This window comes from Anolis carolinensis, chromosome 3, assembly GCF_035594765.1.
Source record: "Anolis carolinensis isolate JA03-04 chromosome 3, rAnoCar3.1.pri, whole genome shotgun sequence".
Taxonomy (NCBI): Eukaryota; Metazoa; Chordata; class Lepidosauria; order Squamata; family Dactyloidae; genus Anolis; species Anolis carolinensis.
Window position 1 is genome coordinate 87232372 of NC_085843.1, and position 21229 is coordinate 87253600.

At 38.2% G+C, this 21229-nt stretch overlaps 1 protein-coding gene across 8 annotated transcripts in view; it reads left to right on the plus strand.

Annotated features, from left to right (window-relative positions):
- Positions 1–21229, plus strand: part of cfap47 (cilia and flagella associated protein 47) — a 411656-nt gene that overhangs the window by 22874 nt on the left and 367553 nt on the right. For all 8 annotated transcript variants that reach the window (XM_003218926.3, XM_062977173.1, XM_062977171.1 and 5 more), the window contains exons 8-18: positions 104–339; positions 6543–6735; positions 7219–7429; positions 9082–9234; positions 10435–10618; positions 12103–12199; positions 13402–13618; positions 14400–14644; positions 15529–15659; positions 16373–16495; positions 17518–17649. In XM_003218926.3, coding sequence (XP_003218974.3) covers positions 104–339; positions 6543–6735; positions 7219–7429; positions 9082–9234; positions 10435–10618; positions 12103–12199; positions 13402–13618; positions 14400–14644; positions 15529–15659; positions 16373–16495; positions 17518–17649 — 1922 coding nt within the window. The remainder of the gene's footprint in view (positions 1–103; positions 340–6542; positions 6736–7218; positions 7430–9081; positions 9235–10434; positions 10619–12102; positions 12200–13401; positions 13619–14399; positions 14645–15528; positions 15660–16372; positions 16496–17517; positions 17650–21229) is intronic.

Consider the following 21229-nt stretch of genomic DNA (forward strand, 5'->3'; position numbering starts at 1 on the left):
AATAAGAAGGCTGTTCTTTTTTGTGTATATAGTGATGTTATAATATTATCACATGCTTTTCATGGGACGTGACAATATCCTTTTGTCTCAATGTCTTTCACAGCTCATAATCCTCATCAAATTGAATTGGGTTTGACAGGCTCAGGGCTTCCGGTCATGCTGACATTCATACCTGGACCAGTTGTTAATTTTATGGAGTGTTACATGGGTGAACATACAGATATTGTTTGTATGCTCAAAAATGAATGTGATGCTCTTCCAATCTCATATGTTTTCCATAAAATTGCACATTTTAATATATGTCCTGAAAAGGGAAATATAAAAGCAAAATCAAACCAGGTATTGTATATATATTTCCTCCTCCTCCTCCTCCTCCTCCTCCTCCTCCTCCTCCTCCTCTTCTTCTTCTTCTTCTTCTTCTTCTTCTTCTTCTTCATTCATTTCTATCCCGGTTTTCTCCCATGGGTGGGATTCAAAGTGGCGTACAACATATAAAATTCATTAAACAGCAAAACCTAATCAATTAAAACTTACAACAAGCACCATATTAAAGATATCCATATCCATAACCTCCGGCCACTGAAGTTATTTGTCAAGTATTATCAAAAACATTTATCAAACTGGCAGTACCTATTTTCATTTGTCTGGGAAGGCCTGGCTCCACAGAAAGGTTTTAATTTGCGAACGAAAGGCCGTTAAGGAGGGGGCTGATCATACCTCATTAGGGAGAGAATTCCAGAGCCACAGGGCCACCACCAAAAAGGCCCTCTCTCATTCCTAACAAATGCAATTAGCCTGTGATGGTGATGGGACAGAGAGAAGGGCCTCTTCTGCGGATCCCAAGGCTCAAGTGGGTTGGTAGATGGATATACGGTCCCTCAAGTAGGCTCTTTCACTCTATGTAGACATTTTGAAATGCTTACTTATGAACAATGGTGCAATGATACAGCATAAGTTAACCTCTGATCTAAAGCAATACAGGTTGAGATGCCTTTTTGGGAATTCTGAAATTCAGAATTGTTCAAAATCCAAAATTGGCCACATGGTGGGATGGGACAGTGATACTTTGCTTTCTGATAGTTCAGTGTATGCCAACTTTGCTTCATGTACAAATGTCTAAATATCTTACATGTCACTGATGTCCTAAGCAGAATGTGATGAGGATAGTTTCTTAACATTACTTTCCCTTCTACAATCAATCCCCTCATAACTAAGAGATTGTTCTCGGTGATTGATGTACATAGCATTGGCCACATTTCTATTTTCCTTTTCTTTCTAAGCAGTAGGATCATGTAGTTCAGTGTCAGAATGCAAACTTTATAAGCAAAAGTCCCAGTAACTTGTTTTGGAGTCACATGACCTAGCACATTTTTCTCCTCCCCCAGGACTCATTTTCCTTCTTTTCAGATTTCTCTCTTTCTTTGCCTATAATGCAGCTCACTTTTAAAAAGTATTTGTCTGTGTCAGGTCCCTGGCTGCTGGGCACCAATAACCTTACACAGAGGCCAGTCTCTATCTAATATCTTTATTAAAGAAATATATAAAATCAATAAAAACAAGTGAAGAATATAGTTCAGAAGCAGACCTTTCAAATGAGGTCAAATATAGTCCAAAAATGTATTGTCCAATAAATGATATTAGAGTCCAAAGTTTTAATCCACTTGACCGAAACACACACTTTGCCAAGCAATAGTGTGGGGAAATAACAGAATCTTAGAGTCCAATGAAGCTTGGCAACAAGGCAGGAAATAAACTTGATTCTTGACTAGGTCTGTGACTGGAGACAAGGCAAAACATGAAGCATGAAGCAGGGTCCGTGGTAAAACCGCGAGGCAGGGCAAGGCTTGAAGCTTGATTCGAGAAACAAGGAACTGGGGTTACGAAGTCCACACACGATCTCTCTCCTGAAGGTGATCAATTGACTCCGCAAAGAATCCCTCGCGCCAAACACCTATATTGGGTCTCGTTTTCCCGCCAACAGAACTCTTTCCCTAGAGAACGAGAAGCAAAACCCAACTCTGTCCAGATGTGTGACTCCTTAGAATTTCCCAAGGGAAGCAGGCCTAATCAGCTTGATTTTTGGCAGCGATGCGTAAACTCCTCCGTTGGGCTTCTCTGACTCCCCTTTCTCTAGAATAAGATTCCTTCCTGGGAAACGGAGGGGAGTTCTGCCCAAGGCCTGTTTGGCTGAATTCTTGAGGGCAAACATCAACATCCTGCAGGTGAAGGGACTCCGGCTCTTGCTGAACCGGCGAAAACCCCATGTTTTCCTCTTCGTCTGCCACAATAGTACTAGGAACAGGACTACAAGGCCCATGAGTCATCACAGTCTGGTATCAATATTTTTTGTTGTAGTACTTTCCCTTATATTTTTTATCTCTAGACATTGCCTATTCTTAATTTTTGAAAACACCCCTTCTTTCCCACATCTCTTTTTCTTTCTGATTATGGATTGGAATCAGAAGAAATGGATAACCGTCTGTCCAATCAACTAATGTGAAAACAAATGGTTTTGCTCAAGGGAAGATATGGATTTTACAGTCACATCCTCAGACCAGCAGTAAGCATCCACAAGGATTCAAATATTCACCTGTGCACTCTTCCCTATATCTTATAACAGGTGAATGATAAAAAACCCCTTTAGCAACAGTGATAACAATAGAAAGGAGTCCTGAGAAAATTCCCCAGCTCCAGTACAGTACAGAAATGAATATTAGCATGAGCAAGGATTGCAATCAAAAACTCTCCTGAAAGTGTTGTATTCTCTGTTATCCAGATCTCTTTCCTTGTCCGAGGAATAAAAGGAAACACCCACCATTTTGATATCATTCAGAATTTTGGCACAGATATTATAATCATCAGCCCTCCAGTTTTACAGGTTTCATGCTTGCAGTTTTGATTATTCACAAGTTTGAAACCTACTGCCTCCTGAAGTTGTGAGCAAGGTAAGGCAGGCATGAGTCTGCTCTACCAGGTATCTTCCTTTAATGGGTGGAACAGACATAGTGCACGAGTAAGAGGAAAAGTCGTCCCTGTGTCACTTCACTTATCATGCATGGATCTGGCTCCTCCTTTTTCTTCCTGTGTTCCACAAATCTCTGTTCTGAATTGGCAAAGGAAGAAAACTCTCAGTGGAACTCTCTGCTTTTGACTGGGGTGAACGCTCCTTCTTTGGAGGGTTTTAAACAGAGGCTGGATGGAAATTTGTCAGAGGTACTTTGGTAGTGCTTTTCATACGTGGCAGGGGTTGGACTAGATGGGTCACATGGTCACTTTTGACTCTATTATTCTATGATTCTATGATACATGGCATGCTGGAAAAGGAGGATGAAGTGGACCTGCTTGGTATGTGATTACTTGTACAGAGCTGGTTTCAGTTCTTTTGTCTTGTTTTCCACAAGACATGGCAACCCTAGGGTGAACTTTGAGCTGAAAGTGTGTGAAAAGTCACCAAGTAAATTTCCATGGCTGATTGGGGATAGGAGGATAATTATTTTAGAGATTCAGATCAATGGAAGGGACATTAGTATTTTTCCTTGGTAGAGCTTCTATCCTCCAAGACTTTTTGAATAATGCGGACTTGATATTTACTACTTTATCTAGAGGTATATCTTAGTATGTATCTTTACTGTTTGTGACTAATCAAGATTCTGTTTCATTTCCATCCTATTTTGTAACAGCATCCATTGCTCTCAGATCTTTATGGGTTAAACATCTGGATACAGATGTGTAATCCAGGGTTAATCTGATTATAGCATGCTTCAAGGTTTTCTCTTTAGGGATCATGTTATGAAAGGTATCAATAGAAAAAAGGATAAAAGGGATGCTATGTCCACAGCTATTAAAAAGCAAGGCAAAGAAAAAGAAAGCACTGTTTTTATCTTCATTTTGTTCTTCAGAAGAATTTGAAAGATTAGTATATCCGGATTTCACCACAGACAATCCACTTTACCTTTAGTTAGAAGGGTTCCCAGTCAGGCTTTGAGGTGTGAAAGGCAACAACATTGACAGTCAGATCCCACCAGTTGGAGGCAGTAGCTATTGTTTGCTTGTTTCTTGAACACAGAAACAACAGATTGGTGGATAATTCAGGTGTTCACTGATATGTTTATGCAAGATTACTTACTTAGACACCAATCAAGAGATTTCTCCCTCCCCCATCTCCCAAGACAACAGTAGAGAAAAAGATTGTAGAGCAAGCAGTACAGCACCTTCTGAATTCAATCGTAACTTTTTATTTACTTCAAGTCTTTTGTCTTTTTCACATTTCTCAATATGGTGGTTTGCCTTTCCCCCCGTCTGCACAGAAGTGGTGCCATTTGATGTAAGAAGAGGTTTGAGGCCCTATACTTCTTGAACTTGAGAGTTTAGACATTCAGATCTCTCTTTGTTCCAGTTTTTTAAGTAAGCAATTGCCAAAATCTGCACTGGTGGGATGATTCAGTGCCTGTATTGAGATGGCATGTGGTACAAGTTTAGAATTCCCTATTCTGTAATTATGAAATCTGAAATACTCAGGAATCCATTTGTGGAGCTTGTTTCCAAAAGGTACCAAATCCAACTGAACACATTTTATAGCAATTTTTTAAAAATGCTAAGGATATACATTCTTTGGCTATAAAATGCAATTTTGAGCCCTGTACCAAAGTGCTTTGATAGATTTTGATAGTTTTGATCTGTACGTAATATTATACTCCTATCCAAAAAAATTGTTTTGGAAACAGCATCTACTGTGTGGTTTAAAAAGTAACACTTTTGCTTACTGAGGGTTCAATGTAGGCAAACTTGGTTCCATGCACAACGTTATTAAAAATGTTGCATATTTTGTATTTAGATTTAAGTCCCATCTCCAAGAGATCTCATTACGTATTGGCAAATAGTTATCTGAATATTCAAAAACCCAAATTCCCAAACACCTTTTGGATAAGGGATACTCGAGGACACTTAGTATTCACATTAATTCCCTCAGATTTACAATGACCTCAGTTCCTTATTTAGTGAATGCTACTTTGCATGAAATCTGTAGGGCTCAAGTTTGATGCAAAAAAGTGTTTCAGAGTTTCATTACAGATTAAATATGAGCCTTCCCAACCATAGATTTTCTGTTCTTGGGCATGTCCAGTCTGAGTAGATTGGTCCTCTGCATTAATCAGAGTATAGAATATTTATCACTTGCCACAAATGTCTGTTTTTGTTAGGCACAGAAGAGAAATCTACATTTGGCCAAGGAAGTGACTGCAGGGGAATGTAGAGTTTTCCACATTTGATCCTAAGGCAGATTGCGATATTTCATTTTCATTCTACTTTCTGAAAAATGGTAGTCACTCTTTTTTTTTTTACTTTGCTGTTAAAGGACCAGAAAGCATGGGTCAGGGAGACTTTAGGGGGAAATCTTCTAGCTCATGTGACTCCTTCTCTCTAGGCAGCATTGGGGGTATCCTATGCTTTGTGGGTTTCTCCTCTACACACTCACAGTAAATGCCCAGTTTTTCATTTTCCTTTTACCACTGAGCCAGCCATATATTCTGCTATATCTCTTCAGATAATGCCTCTACTATAGTTCATTCTCTTAAGATAATAGCCCTACAATAGCTCATTCTCTCCTGCGTAGTGGTCATTACTCACCTTCTTACATTTTTTCCTCTGTTAAACTTCACACCAGCTTCTATTTATAAAGTTGAGTGGTTCTGTCTGTATTTCTTCCTCTTCCTCTAATTCTATGCAGCTTATCTGCTACCATTCTCATATCTGAGCCAGATGTTTTTCTTCATTGCATTTCCCTATCTTGGAAACCTTTTCTGCTTTCTAAGTCTTTTTCCAGAATCCACTTTTATAGAAAGCTTTTACTGAACCATCTAAGCAGCACAATCTTAACAACCAGAATCTTTGTGCTGTCCTGTTCCTATTACTTCCTAGTAATTGTTACCCTCAGCATTAGCCCCTCCTTACTATAAATGCTAGGGACCTAGCTTGTGTAAATTTTATACAGCAGTTGGCAGACTGAATGGTAGGATTAAAACGTATAACTCAATATAGCTAGATTTTGTAGCTGGTAAACTTAGATTGAATATTTTCACTTCTTAAAATAAAGGCCATTATTTGAAAGTTGGGGATTTTACAGGTTGAGAATTTAAAGAAACAAGAAAAGGCATGATACAACCTTTTAAGAAATCAGTGACTTGTTAAGGCTACTTCTTTGCTTCTCTGGGGGCAGTTCCTCCAGCCAGCCAGAACCCAATCGGTGACCTTTCCATCTGCTACCCCATGACTGTGGAATGACCTGCCGAAAGAAGTCAGACAGCTAAAGAAGCTGTCAGAATTTACAATGCAGCTGAAGACTCACCTCTTCCGGCAGGCCTACCCAGTCAATTTTATCTCCATTTATCAATGAATCTTAACCTGCATTTTAACTACATGGATCTTGTATTTTATTCATGTTTTATCACTTTGTTATAATGATGTAATACTCCACTTTGAGCTGCAAGGAGAGGCAAGTAATAAATGTGTTGTTGTTTAATGATATTCTGTATTTTTGTCTTTAGGATGTGATATTTTCATTTGTCCCTCATCGTGTGGGAACTTTCTCAGTGAAGCAGATAGTTGATATCATTGGTCCAGTGGTAACAAAAAATAGCCCACCCATTTTGAAAATGGAACCTTTCCATCAGATACAGTTATCTTTTTTTGGCTTCTGCAAGTCTGTAACCAATAAAGTTGTACTCAAAAGCAACCCTGGTAAGATATTGCATTGAGTTTTTGTTGTACCAGCCATAGGCCATGACAACAAATAATATACAACCTTTGCATGTACAATAAGCACTTTCCAATATAAACATCAAAACATATTCTAAATTACAATAGCAGTGACAGGATAATAATAACGATGTCTGATTTGTATCATCCCAAACTATCTCCATTTCTTGTAGCAGTAATTGGCATATTTGTTTTTGTCTAGTATTTCTGTGATTTTTATTGCCCAGGTGTTTGAAGACATTATTCTTGGTTTATTTTTTATTTCATTCAATCTTCTGTTTAATTTTTATCAAAACTGAATCTTTTTAAAAGTAATAGTCCTTATGTAACTACCATAGAAATTTGAGTTGCTTTAAAAATGTTTTAATTAAGAATTTAATACAGTATCATATGAATTGATAAATTATAACAACTTGTTGGCTGCTGTCCAATATTTTTTTCTTTTGTATTCAAAACATAATAAAGGTTTAACACCATTGGTTTCCAATGCAACGGGGGTCTTTGTAGCTAACAAGTTGGATCAGCATAGTGACATTACACCGATTGCACTACTTAAATCGAATCGGACCCAAATTCATGCTCACCAAATTAAAAAGAACATGAGCAAAGCAATACTTGCTCTCCCTAATGATCGGGCAGGCAGCATAAGACCTGCTGAATTACATAAGGATTACAGGTAGTAATATAAGTATAACTTTTAGCTGTAAATAGTATATAATGTTGTTATTTTACATGTGTGGGAGAAGTTGAAGAAAAAGGATTTTCATCTATGCAGAGCAGTAAAGTCCTTTATGTTCATGCACTTAAATCAACATATCTCAACCTGGGGGTTGGGACCCCTGGGGGATTGTGAGGGGGGTGTCTGATGTCCAAAGACCAGTAGAAACACATGTTTCTGATGGTCTTAGGAACCCCTTTGGCAGGAAAGGCTGAATATCTCTTTGCCTGTCCTTCTCTTCATTTTTGGAAACAGATAGCAAATCCTCCCACCAAAAACCCAATTTGCCCAGTTCTATCATTGGTGGGGTTAAAGGGGCTCTTTGATTATAAGTGAACTATAAATCCTAGCAACTACAGCTCCCAGATGTCAAGGTCTATTTTCCCCAAACTCCACCAGTGTTCACATTTGGGCATATTGAGTATTCGTGCCAAGTTTGGTCCAGATTCATCATTGTTTGAGTCCACAGTGCCCTCTGGATGTAGGTGAACTACAACTCCAAAACTCAAGGTCAATGCCCACCAAACCCTTCCAGTATTTTCTGTTTGTCAGGGGAGTTTTGTGTATCAGAATGTGGTAAACAATAATGGTCCAATATGCGAGTTATACACAATATGTATATTAGAGCACCATATACATTTCACGTTATCCAAAACATAACCATGTCCTATGAGATCATATAGGATTAACAACGAAATATTATTTATCTAAGTATGTCAAAACAAACAAGTAGATATACAAGCCTCCGCAGTTCTGGGATGATTCCCTATAGATTTCAACTGAGTTAACCATGGATTGGAATTAAACAGTCTCAATCTCTCTATAGTCCTGGAGGGATTTCCACTGGATTAAACGTGAAATAGTAATAAACAGTCTCAGTCAAAAATCAAATCTGGTAAAAGTCTTACAAAGTATAACGAAAGTGAAATCCAGAACAATGGAAAAGGATCCATCTTTAATCCCGGATGGTGAATGGCCGATGGAAGGCTGAAACTGGAAACATCTTGGTAAACAGAGGTTATATGGTCGTTTACTACTGGTTTCCCGGGTATATCTCCAGTTTCGGTTGTCCTTCTTCAGATAAGCGACAATATACTTCTAAATTCTTTTTGTTATGTTGATATATGTTGGCTCTGCTTCAGATATTCTTTATGAAAATAAGAATAAAAATAAAAGGAAAACTACCTAATATTGTAATCTGCCTGGAGGCTAAATGATATAGACCATATAGAAATAGGCATGTCAAAACACCCCAAAATATGCATGTTCTTTGATTGTAGGTGAACTATAACTCCCAGCAACTACAACTCCCAAATGACAAAATCAATTCCCCTCCAAACCCCACCAGTATTCAAATTTGGGTGTATCGGGAATTTGTGCCAAATTTGATCCAGTGAATGAAAATACATCCTGCATATCAGATATTCACATTACGATTAATAACAGTAGCAAAATTACAGTTATGAAATAGCAACGAAAATTATTTTATGGTTGGGGGTCACCACAACATGAGGAACTGTATTAAGGGATTGCGGCATTAGGAAGGTTGAGAATCATTGACTTAAATAATCAGTTCCCTAATGAAATTGCATTTCCTTTTCCACATTTAGGACGATTTTCACAAAGGTTCCCAGATACAGTTATGTGGATCCAGAATTTTCTTACACAACATTTGAAGAAGCGGAAAACCAAGAACATAAGGAACACTATGCAGATTATCTCAGAAGTTTAAGACAGCGTCGTTTCTATAAAAAAGCTGCTCGGTAAATGTTCTAGATTCTATATTGTTCAAATATTTCTGGGTGACCCATGCAGCTATTTCCTGATATCATTCACAAGATGCAAATAATCGTTTCTTCCAAATCTAGATACAGATTTTAAGTAGAAAAACCTGGCGGTATTGAGGTTGATGCTGTGTGCTAGAAATTCTTCATGAGAAGTGTTGTGACTCAGCAGCAGTACCAGAGTGAAGATGAGGAAGGGGATTTTGGGTTTCAGATGCAGGAGCCAGAAGATGGGATGCAAGATGAATTCCAGGATGATGTCATGGGGCTGAGAAATCATGGAGTTATACAGGCTGGTTCAGAAGGGCAAGAAGCGCAGCCTGTGGATGAACTCCTGAACCAGCCTGTCATAGATAACAACCAGGGAGACATTCCCATGGGAAATAATGAGCTGGATTTGTCTCAGGCTCCTATTCAGGTGCAAGATAATGAATTAGTTGGCCTTGACAATCAAGGAGCGCCATTGCTATCTAGAGCAGATCGTTTGCAATGGAAAGGAATGCCTAGGCGCGGCCTGAGATTAGCTGGAAAACGGGAAGCCTCTGAAGGGAAGAGAAATGCATTTTTGGGTTGCTTTTAAAAGTGTGTTTAGAGGCAATTCTTTGTCAAAGCAAATTCTCGCTTCATCGGAGTGGATGTGTCTTCATGCCTTGGAAATTCTCCTGTTCTTGAATCCTTGCAACCAGTGGACTAATATTTCTTTGGAAATGGACTCATGCTTTTTGACTAAAGACTTTTGGATTTACTGACTCTTTTTGAAACTACTTTGAGATCTTTATTTCTGCCTGCTTTGATTATATATATTCTGCTTTAGCTTAATAAAATTACAAAAGGCTATTGTTGTGTGTGACTTGGTGTCAACAGCAAGGTGAACTATTCTGAGATGGGACAAGAAGGAGGTTCCCTGAATTTGGAGCGAGTTCAGTCTGTGTGCTCGTACGATAAAACATGCAGTGCATGAATGGTACACTTTCCACATCACAGTGTAGCTTCTGGAATATAGTGTCATGAATAATTAAAGAAGATACATTATGTTCCAAGATAATCTTCATAATTAGAATAGAAAATAGGGCATCTGCAAGTATATATGGACTTCAATAAAGTTTCATACTTCGCTGAATAAAGTGTCTTTGCTACTTACCTGAGTGTCACTTTTCCTTCTATACTCCCTTTGGGTAGGATCTTTACAATGCTTAATAATCCTGTGGACATAGGGTTAAAACCAGCACATGGATTAAAATCTCCAAAGGTCAAAGATCTTCCACAAGAGAAAACGAAGCAAGATGTTACTTGTATAACTGGAAGTAACATGTTAACCAGTCAGCAGCTAGTTGAAATCAAAGCTAAATCTGTAGATAAAGAGGTAAGTTAATTATGTTTGAATCTGGCCTAATTTGTATATGTAAATTTATAATTCATCCAAGGTGTTGTAGACTATATTTCAGAGGCATGAAATGGCAGAACTACCTTTGAATACTGTATTTCTTCACATAATAGTGGCCACTGCATAATAGTCCCATCCCCATTTTTGGGTGCCAGAAGTGGTATTTTTGTTTTCTTTGCATAAAGCCATTTTGGGCCGATTCTCCCTTCCTTTTTTCTCTCCAAAGGCAAGGCAACTATAAAATGGAGGTCTCTGAAGTTCCACTATCTCTCCTCCCTGCTTCTTCTAAGGCAAGGCAGTTTGAAAAATCTGAAATTGAGATTTCTGGAACCCAAATCTCCCTCCTTTCCCCAAAGAACATCTATTCCAGGTTTTGTAAACCACCTTGCCTGGGAGGGAGGAGTGAATAATGGAGATCCAGAGACCTCCATTTTATAGTTTTTTAACTGCCTTGCCTTTTGCGAAAGGAAGGAAGGAAAAGAAGAAAGGGAGGAAGAAAGGAAGGAAGGGGGAGAATCAGACCCAAATGACTGCCAGTTAAAAAAACCAAAACCAAAAACAGGGCTTTTTTTTTGAGACTGAACCATCCTTCTTCCTCCTCCCCTTTTGAAGGTAAGGTATTTTATTCAAAGGCAGATTTCTCTCTCACACATAATATGATGAAAAAAAGAGGAAATACAACTATTATTTGATGAAATACAGGATTCCTTGCCCGATGATGATGATAATGATGATGATGATGATGGTGATTATAATGTTTATTTATATCCCACTTTTTCTATCCATATGGAGACTCAAGAAAAATTTATTAAATTAGTGGGGTCCGTATAGGTCAAAAATCAACTTGAAGACACTTACATACAATTTACCCCACTTATGTCTTCATATATATTGCAGGCTGTGTCTATGGTTAGTTGGATTGACTTGAAGGAGGTAGGTTTAAGATTTAAGGCCTTAGATTTTATTTGCTTCTGTTTCTGAATCCCTTTGCATTTGGCAGTTTGTTGATTAAATGTTTAGTTGATGCTTTTTTGGTGTAGATTTCTAGATCATGTGCAAGGTTTTACTTGCAAAAATATTTGAGCTCTTTGGGAAAAATGAAATCTCACCCTGAAATTCCACCCAAGTCAAACAACTACAAAATATAGAATCATAGAATATTGAAATGTATTCTGTCCAGTGAAATACTACAACACCCACTGGAAAAAGTAGAACATTGTGGGACAGCTAGAAGTCAATTCAGTTGCGTCTGGGGTTTTTTGTCCATGTAGACTCACCCAAAGTCTACTGTTAACAAGGATAGTATTTTTTCTGTGAAATACTTCATTTTGCTTTCCAGTCTCCTTCTTTGTTTACTGAGCTTCAACTGACAATGAATAGGCTGCATGCATTATTTGCATATATGAACAAAGATTCCTTGAAATGGCTCCTAACATGTGGTTATTGTTTTGGGTGTTTTATAGGTTAGTGAAGGGCTAAACCCAATACCTTGTTCACCACAAGAGATTGAAGACTGTAGTTTAATTTTGACATCAAGGCAGCTTCGTCAGGTATTCATTGGTAAGATGATAACAGCTGATAACAGTTCTCCTATCTGAAAACATTTGATTTTGCTGGCACAAAAACAAATCCCAACAACATGAATTGGTTTAAAATAAAAGGTTCATACTTTTTGTGAACAGACAGAGGTATGATGGGAATACAGAGTTTCATGATAAATGGTCTGTCACATCCAGAATCCTGCTGGATGGCTTGGAGGTAGAAGGCATTTTTTTTTCTAAGTATTTTTTTCTGTCAGACCTTTGCTTTCAAAATTTTCTCTCTGACTGAAGATAATGAAGAAAATACCTATACCTACCTGGAACTGAGATAGGTTGGGGATTGATCCAGTGCTAAATCAGAAGACTGGGGGGCTGGGTTATTTCTGTGCACTAATTCCTGTGTGGATGAATTCCCAAAAGGACTGTTTTTCCTTCGCTAAATGGCCCTGAAGCTACATGGAAAGTTCATTTAACTAGATACCATAGATCAGCGTGGTCCAACCTTTAGTTACCTGAGGGCCAATTGAACTTTAGTATAGGAATGTGAGGGCCACAGACATTCCAGAAAGAAAATGTTTCTTAAAACCTTAAAACAGTAAGAAGGGTAAACAATTTTTTCCAAATATTAAATTAAAATATTTTTCCAATAAGAAGAGCAAGGGCCAATAAAAATGAATTGGTGGGCCACATGCGGCCCACGGCCCGCGACCCGCGGGTTGGACCACACTGTCATAGATATACTCATTAAAATAGCAGTTTGTTCTTTTCTCTCTGACAGTCACTCTGCAGGGTGTGTCTATTTCAGTTTATTTATTGCTGCAATAATCTATAGGCTACGTGAGCGAAACACTTCTGATGCTATACTAGAGTAGGCAAAGCTCCCATTTCCCTGATCAGTGTAGCCCTTGGTGAGGTATTCCAGACATCAAGTGATGAAAGCGAGAGAACAGAAGGCACTGCTTAGAAGAACTAGACTGAATTGGAGTTTCTAATCCCCGAAGTCAAAATGTACTGATTTCTCATTGGCTAGGACCATCTGTTTTGCCTTGTTCTTTCATTTAGCCACTCACAAATCCCTATCCCTCTCAAGCTAGAAAAGGAAAGGGAACAGTATTAACTTACTGTGTTTTGTCAGTGAATGCAAAAGCCAATTAGTGCTTTTTTACTTTACGAATTGGTTTCTCTCTTTGTTACTAACAGTCTCCTTTCCGAATCTGCCAGGCCCATCCACCATTGATTTTGGAGAAGTTTGTGTGCATTCATCCTCTTCCCAGAAATTGCATCTCATAAATAATCTGCCTGTGCACATCTGGATACAAACAGAAATTAAAAGTGAAGAACTGCAGCAGACCAGCCCTTTGTCTCACGTCATACCACCTTTTACGAAGACTTATATCCCAGTTGTGTTTGAAAACGACAAACTGGGAAGCTTTCAAAAGTAACACTTCTCATTCATTACTTGATAAAGATATTAATTTATTTTGAAAGAGAGAGGCTATGTATTTGAGTAAAGTGTGATAAGTGAGAGGAACAGTTTGACTTCAGAATGGGTATGGACACACCCTTTGTATCTACATTGCTGGAACCTAACCTAATTGTCTTTTCCTTTTGTTAAAAAAATCTGTAATTGTTAGCTATTTTGGGTGCTGGGTTTAGTGAAAAGGTGGAATGTGCATAATGTCTCTGTAAATTAATTATTCTCATAGAATTATGCCAATAATTGTGTTGTTTGGTCAAATGAGCTTTTAAGAACAAAATTCCAGGAACCAAGCCATTATCTGACTTCAGTTGAACTAAAACTTGCTATAATTTTGCACTTGTGACTTACAGTGGTTTTGCATCCTGTATGATTTTGTCAGCAAGTGTCTAGTTATGAGTCAGGCTTTTAGGAACACTGCAGCTTCTTGGGGAGGGCGAAGGATGCAGGGGTTGACATTTGCCCCCAAATATACCATAATTGTCCACCACAGCTCTGTTTCTGTTGTCCATTCAGTCAGTCATGTTTTTTTCTATATTAAACTGCTAACATCCAGAGGAAGTACAGTATTTTACCAAGTACATTCTTTCAAGATAGACTGACCAAGTTCAGTCTATCTTGTTCATGGATGACACCCACAGTGATTCACATCGTTTTGAAAATTTGCATTATTTTATGTATTTATAATTGCACAGAAGATACTGAAATATATCATATCACAATAATGTTTTCTTTATTACAGATCTTTCTCATATACAATAAACCAGCATCATACTGGACATGTATTAGTGGTGGCAAAAATAGTACCAGTTGCCTTGGAGCTATCTACAAGAGAAGTGACTTTAAATCCTGCCTTCAACTTTTTCGCAGAACGTGGGTTCAGAACAACACTCACACTATACAACCATAAAAACTATCCTGCAAAATTTACATGGAAGCCTATAATCACAGAAAAAGGATGTGCGTTTTCCATATGTCCAGAGAAAGGTAAAGTATCCAAAGAGAGGTAAAACTAGAGACTGAAGAAGGAGAGGACAGTTCTTTAGTCCTCAAATATTGTTTCAAGGACCATAGGATAACCAATATGATTCTAATCTCTAGCATGAGAAAAGAGACATGTAGGGGTGTGTGGAAAGGGAGGGCTATGTAGGTACTAGATCACAGATTCTCAATCTCCAACCATATCCCCAAACACAGAGGGGAATTTTGATTAGCTCTGAGACTGGTCTAAATGAGTTTCATCATATTACTTGATATCATTACACTTTCCAGCTTGTTTCTATTCTCAGTGTTCTACAGATTTTTTTAAAAATTCTAACATGGGAGGAGGTGGGTTGTGATAAGTACAGCAGAGTCTCGCTTATCCAACCTTTGATCCACAGCTGTTTTCTAGGCAGCAATACGCAGAGGACCAACATGCCCAATAGCAACACAAGTGTAGCCACGCTCCCAAACAAGTGGCAGACTTGTTGTAAAACATGATGTTTTGGTTGCTTAATTTGTAAAATCACAACATAATTTGACATTTAATAGGCTTTTCCTTAATCCCTCCTTATTATCCAACATTTTTGCTTATCCAATGTTCTGCTGGGCCATTTATATTGGATAAGCGATACTCTTCTGTACTGTACATGTGGGAAAGTCCAAATCTTCCTTTCCCAATCACAGCCTCTGCAAAAAAAAATCATTCAATCTTACATGGCAAATAGCCATGGTGCAATAAAAGAAAAGGATTAGCAAAAAGATACATAAAAGCCATGAAATGGAGATTAGAGAGCAGGATTTAAAGTAAGTTTTTTTTCTGTTTTTGTTCTCTGCAATAATTATGGAGTTATTACCATCAATAGCCATTTTTTTCTGTCTTAATTTAGGAACTGTAGAAGCATGCAAGGACCTAGAATGTGAAGTAGTCTGGCATTCAAGTTTCTCTTCTCCAACAACAGGAGAATTTGACTTGTGTGTGCATCAAGGAAAAACACTTAAATTAAAATGCTTTGCAAAGGTAATAATAATAATAATATGCTGTATCCTGTTTCTAAAGTTTTTGACTTAATAATAATTTTTTTGAGCAATCTGTTCTTTTACTGTAGTAACACTAGCTGAAAATGATAATTTTATTCGGACAGTATTAACAACTGTTCCACTGAAATGAACCCATTCATTATTAACAGCTGAGGATATTTAGAGATGGTACCCTTTCCCCATCTGTTTCCTTATCTGTTCTATGACATGTGACTGGGGAACATGATGCAGACATGCGAAGGCATAATTTCCATTGATAGAAACATAATAGATGCTCCTGATTTTCACAATTTGGGTCAGGTAATGGACATCAAGGATTGAGATCTTCAGACAGCTGCTAAGGTTCATGCTATTGACTGCCTGACATGAAGCAGAAATCATTACCACTCTTTTTCTATGTCAGTAGTAGTCAGAGAGTGCCCTTCTAGTAGAATTAAATGTGTGCATGCTGTTTAGAGGTGGCGAGTAAGAGAAGGAATGTTTAACAAGCTGTTCTTACATATATTCTTGCTTTGTCTTATGAACTTGGAACTTTTTTACATTAGCAGTTGTAGCCTCTAGAAAGACTTATTAGAACATTTCCATGACTTAAAATGGTAACGTGGACAGCAAATCTCAATTTGTTTAAATCTGGATATAGAATGAGTCTGAAACCGATTGTAATACACTAATTTAATTTATTCTTAATCTTAGTTTGCCTGCACTAGTGTTCAGTTTAAGGAAAAGAGGATCACCTTTAACCATGCTCCTCTGTACTTAACAACATGCAGAACTGCCATTCTTCAAAATTTGGGACATAACCATGCATACTTCCAGGTGAGTCATACTTCAAGTTGTTGGTGATGTCAATACTGCTGAGTAAATTTGCAGCATATCTACCCAAACAATGATGTCACGTTTAAATATGTATTTTGTAGAAATATTTGCCTGTGATATGTTTGTGCCCACTGTGTAATTTCAAGTTCCATTTCCTTTCATTAATACACGGGGAATGAGAACAAAGGTGTTGGAGAGAGTTCTCATGGAAATTGCTTTCCTCTTGTGCTTCCATTCAGCCACCTGTGTGTCCATTGCTCAATCTGTTTACATCCCTCCACCAGCTATTTTGGGAATTTTAAAATGAGGATAAGCACTGGAGCAGTCTACACTAGTATACTGCAAGGAACTCTTTTTTTTTCTTCTTCAGAGCACTGAGATATGCAGCCATAGCAGCGTTATGTGAACGTTTTTTCATGTGTTTTTCATGCTGTTCCATGATCAAAAGTACATTATGGGTGCGCATTTTGTAACCACTCCACTTTTTATCCTACTTCTGGATTTTTAGGCCCATGTAGAGGGACCCTTTCTAAAAGATTGCATTTTCCATTATGAGCTTCTCCATACTTTAAGTTCTTCAGGGAAGGATTTTCTGTTAATTATATTACAACCACAAACATATTTGGTGAGGATACAGGAGAAATCCTTCTCAATCGCAGATCCCAGGTTTTGGAATTTCCTCCAATGGGAAAGTCCATTGGCCACCAACATTGGCGTCTTTCTGCTAGCAGGCAAAGACCTTTTTAATTGGTCAGATTTTGGGGTATTAATTCTTATGGCAAATGTATTTTTAACAGGGTGTGCCGAACTTTTATTTATTTTATTATATTTTAAATGCATTTTAACTTTGTGTTTTAATAAATTTGTTTATTTGGTTTTTAAAGTTCTGCAATGTAATTTTAAAGTGTATTATTGTTTTAATTTGTTGTAAGCTATCTTGGATCCTATGTTGTAGAAAGGTAGGATATCAAACAGCAACAACATTCAAGAATCTAGGATTGATAATCAATTTTTATTGGCAGGTTCTTGATGCCAACCCTGTTCCTGGAATGGTTATTTCTCCCCTTCAGGGTATAGTACCTGTAGGAGGCCTCACCAAAATCAAGATATATTTCAGACCCAATGCAATCATGAAATTTGATACCAGAGTAGAGGTACTGTAATTGTAATAAATATCTAGAATTATTTATTACCTTTGAAATTATATTTTAGCATGCTAATATATTTTGTGTTGGTGCATACAAAAACAAAGCATTACCTGAGTTACCTTCTGTGAGCCTGTTCAAGGTTTATTGTGATTTTGTCTATTAAGGGAATAAAGAGAGCAGTAAAACTTCTAGGAAAGTTCATTTTTTGTAATGAAAAGGTATGCTTACTAGTGGAATTGTAATGTATTTTCAAAATACATTAGGTGATGAGGAACTTGATTTAGAGGAGGACTAATATTTTGAAAATTAAATATACAAAGGTATCAGAACGGCGGGGGAGAGGGATTAACTAATGGAAAGAAACAATGTAAAAACTTGACTGGGACACCAGGATGAGGCCACAGATGTTAAAATCCTTCCCAAAGCAGAAGAAATAGGATTCCATTTAATGAGCTGATAGCAGCCAAACTAAATGACTAGAGAAAAAAAATGAGTCTGTCTTGTGAGATGTTTCACCTGGGAGGAAAGAATGAAGAAGTGAAAGCATTTTATTTCAGTACCCGATTTCTACATTTGCTCATTCTTTTTTTTAAAATGATTTTTATTATATTATAAATGATAAATACAGTGAAAGTGAGGAAAACATTTGTTCAGGGATAGTGAGGCAGAGATGTTGGAAAAATAGAGGTGGGAAAAACAAGAGAGAGATAGTGAAAAAGGAAAAAAGGAAAAAAAAACAATAATTAAAAGTAAGACAAAAAAAGGAAGAAAAAAAGTGAAAAATGTTGTGTGATTTCCCATTGTCCTCTTGAGGGTTTGCGAGTCATAGTGTTTACCACTGTCCGTTGTCTTTTCTGGTTTAACTGTCTTAATATTTTAAAGTATTTTCATACGTCGGATAAGTCTATTGTTAATGTATATCCGTCCTTTCGAATAAAATTTCTGAAGCCCGACCAGTCTGTTTTTTCTTTTACATCTCTTAGTTTTTGTGTCTGTCAGAACACAGACTCCTCTTAAAAGGCCACACACAAGGAGTAAAGATAACAAACATTTATTAAATAATATTCCGAACCTAGGAACACTTAATTTCAGTGTTCCTGGTAAAAGTAAATGTCTTTGCTTCAAGAAAGGCAAAAATGAGGGAACAGAAAATAATCCGGATTATCCTGCCTGATAATCCGGCTTAACTCCAGCCAAGAGTTCATTGAAACTATTATCACGCCCAACTATGGCACAGAAAGCCAGGAGAGGGCCAAACACACACCCGTAGCGAGAGCAGGCGATGCCGTTGTCCAAAAGCCAGGCCGAATTCAGAAACCAAAGGAGAGCCAACCGGGAGTAGCGATGTTGCCATCAAGAGCCAAGCCGAATTCAGATTTGAGGAGATAAAACATATGGAATCATCAATGACATGGCTAAACTACTGGCAAATAAAGGAAAGTTTTAAAGAGGATCAGAAGATAGGTTTTGAAAATAAAGATACTTTCTGGGATAAGATCATGAAAATAGATAAGAAGGCAATAAAAATAATATACCAACAATTGCTAGTATGGGAAACGGAAACGGATCAGGTCAAAGAAGTAATGATAAAGTGGGCAAGGGAGATCAAACATACAATAAGCATGTCAGACTGGGAAAATATTTGGACCAAGAAGCTTAAATACACATATGCTATAGAACTAAAAGAAAACTGGTACAAGATGTTTTACAGATGGTACCCCACACCAAGCAAGCTCGCCAAAATGAACAAAGGGAAAGGTGATGGGAAATGTTGGAAGTGTGGAAGGCATTTAGGCGACTTTATGCATATGTGGTGGGGGTGTAGCAAAATCAAAAGATTCTGGCAAACAATCCATAAAGAGATGGAGAACATACTGCAAAAGAAATTTGACAAAAAACCGGAATACTTTCTACTAGGCATTACCGACTTCCATATGGATCAAAACACAGAAAGACTATTTACCTATATGGTGACGGCAGCCAAGATATGTCTGGCAAAAATGTGGAAATCACCAGAAATACCATCAAAAGAAAACTGGCTTTTGAAACTTTTGGATATCAGAAACATGGACTCACTGACGCAACTGGTAAACCAGGACTATGCTTCAAGACAAGAAACAAATTGGACTAGACTGAATTTGTACAAGCGGACCAAAACATAGAATAATTAATGTAAAAGAGGTGAAAAACCTACCTTAGCATTACAATGTATCTAAGGTCGCCACAGAACAGAGATACAATAGGTTGTTATGCAAAATATCTGGAAGAGGGGGAACAGGGGGTAGAGCAGGGGGGGTATGTATGTATGTGTATCACTGTATTGTTTCGGTTTGTCTAACCGTAAGTGTCCCTGTCTTGTATGTTGTTTTATGTATATCAAAAATCAATAAAAAAAATTTTTAAAAAAAAGAGCCAAGCCGAATTCAGGAGCTGAAGGGGAAACCAAAGAACGTCAAGCCGAATTCAGGAGCCGAAGGGGAAGCCAAAGAACGCCAAGCCAGGAATGACGATGCCGTCGTCAAGAGCCAAACCGAATTCAGGAGCCGAAGGGGAAGCCAAAGAACGCCAAGCCAGGAACGAGTGATGCCATCAAGAGCCAAACCGAATCCAGAAACACGAAGCTGTACAGCCAGGACCCAAGCCCAACAGGAGAACAGGCAGCGACAACCCAATGTCCAAAACGACATCTTGCCTTCTGCAAAAGAATCTTTACTTCCAACTCCACTTTTAACTTACTCATCGTTATCCGACGATGATGAGGCCTCCGCCCTGTCATCATTATCCACAGCTGATCTTGACCTCATACATGAACCTCGCCCATCATCCCTCCAGTCCTTCCATCCTCGTTCAAGACTTAGATCTCCCCATGTCCCTGGGGACATGTCTTGCCGCTTGCCAATCCTCTGATGCACCCCCAGAAACTGGTTCTGCACACACATTTACTTGAGTCCAATCTGCAGCACTTTCCATCTCACTCCCAGACCCATCATTCCCAGAAAAACCCTCAAATGTTTCATCTTCCGTGGGAGCAGTGAGTAGATCCCAGATCTTCTTCCTTTCTCCATCGTGGTCAACTGTGAAATACGCACATATGGTATCCCTCAGCTATGCTGACAGCTTACGGAACCTTCTAGAGCTTTCTAGATCATATCTGGCCGAGGCCCCGCCCACTTCCCTATATATAGCCCGTGCAATGGGCAACCGCCTCAGTTCCCCTTTTTCCGCTTGACAGCAATAGTGAATTCTTCTCACCCTCATTGAGGCATCCATTCTACCAATGGCATCATCTACAGCATTTAAAAGATGCTCCTCCTGCGGGGGTAAATTACCTGAGTCTGATGGCCACTCAAAGTGCCTCCTGTGCCTAGGGGAAGGACATGTAATACAATCTTGCACCATTTGCCAGAGTTTTACCCCTCAGGCAAGGAAAAATAGGGAGACAAGACTTAAAGCAATGCTTTATGAGCAAGCACTACTACCCTCATCTATTTTGGAGAGCCAAAATTCCTCACCAATTCATGTCCAAAACACCGAAATAAAACAGGGGTTTGAGAAAAAGAAATTTAAAAAACCAAAAACAACAACC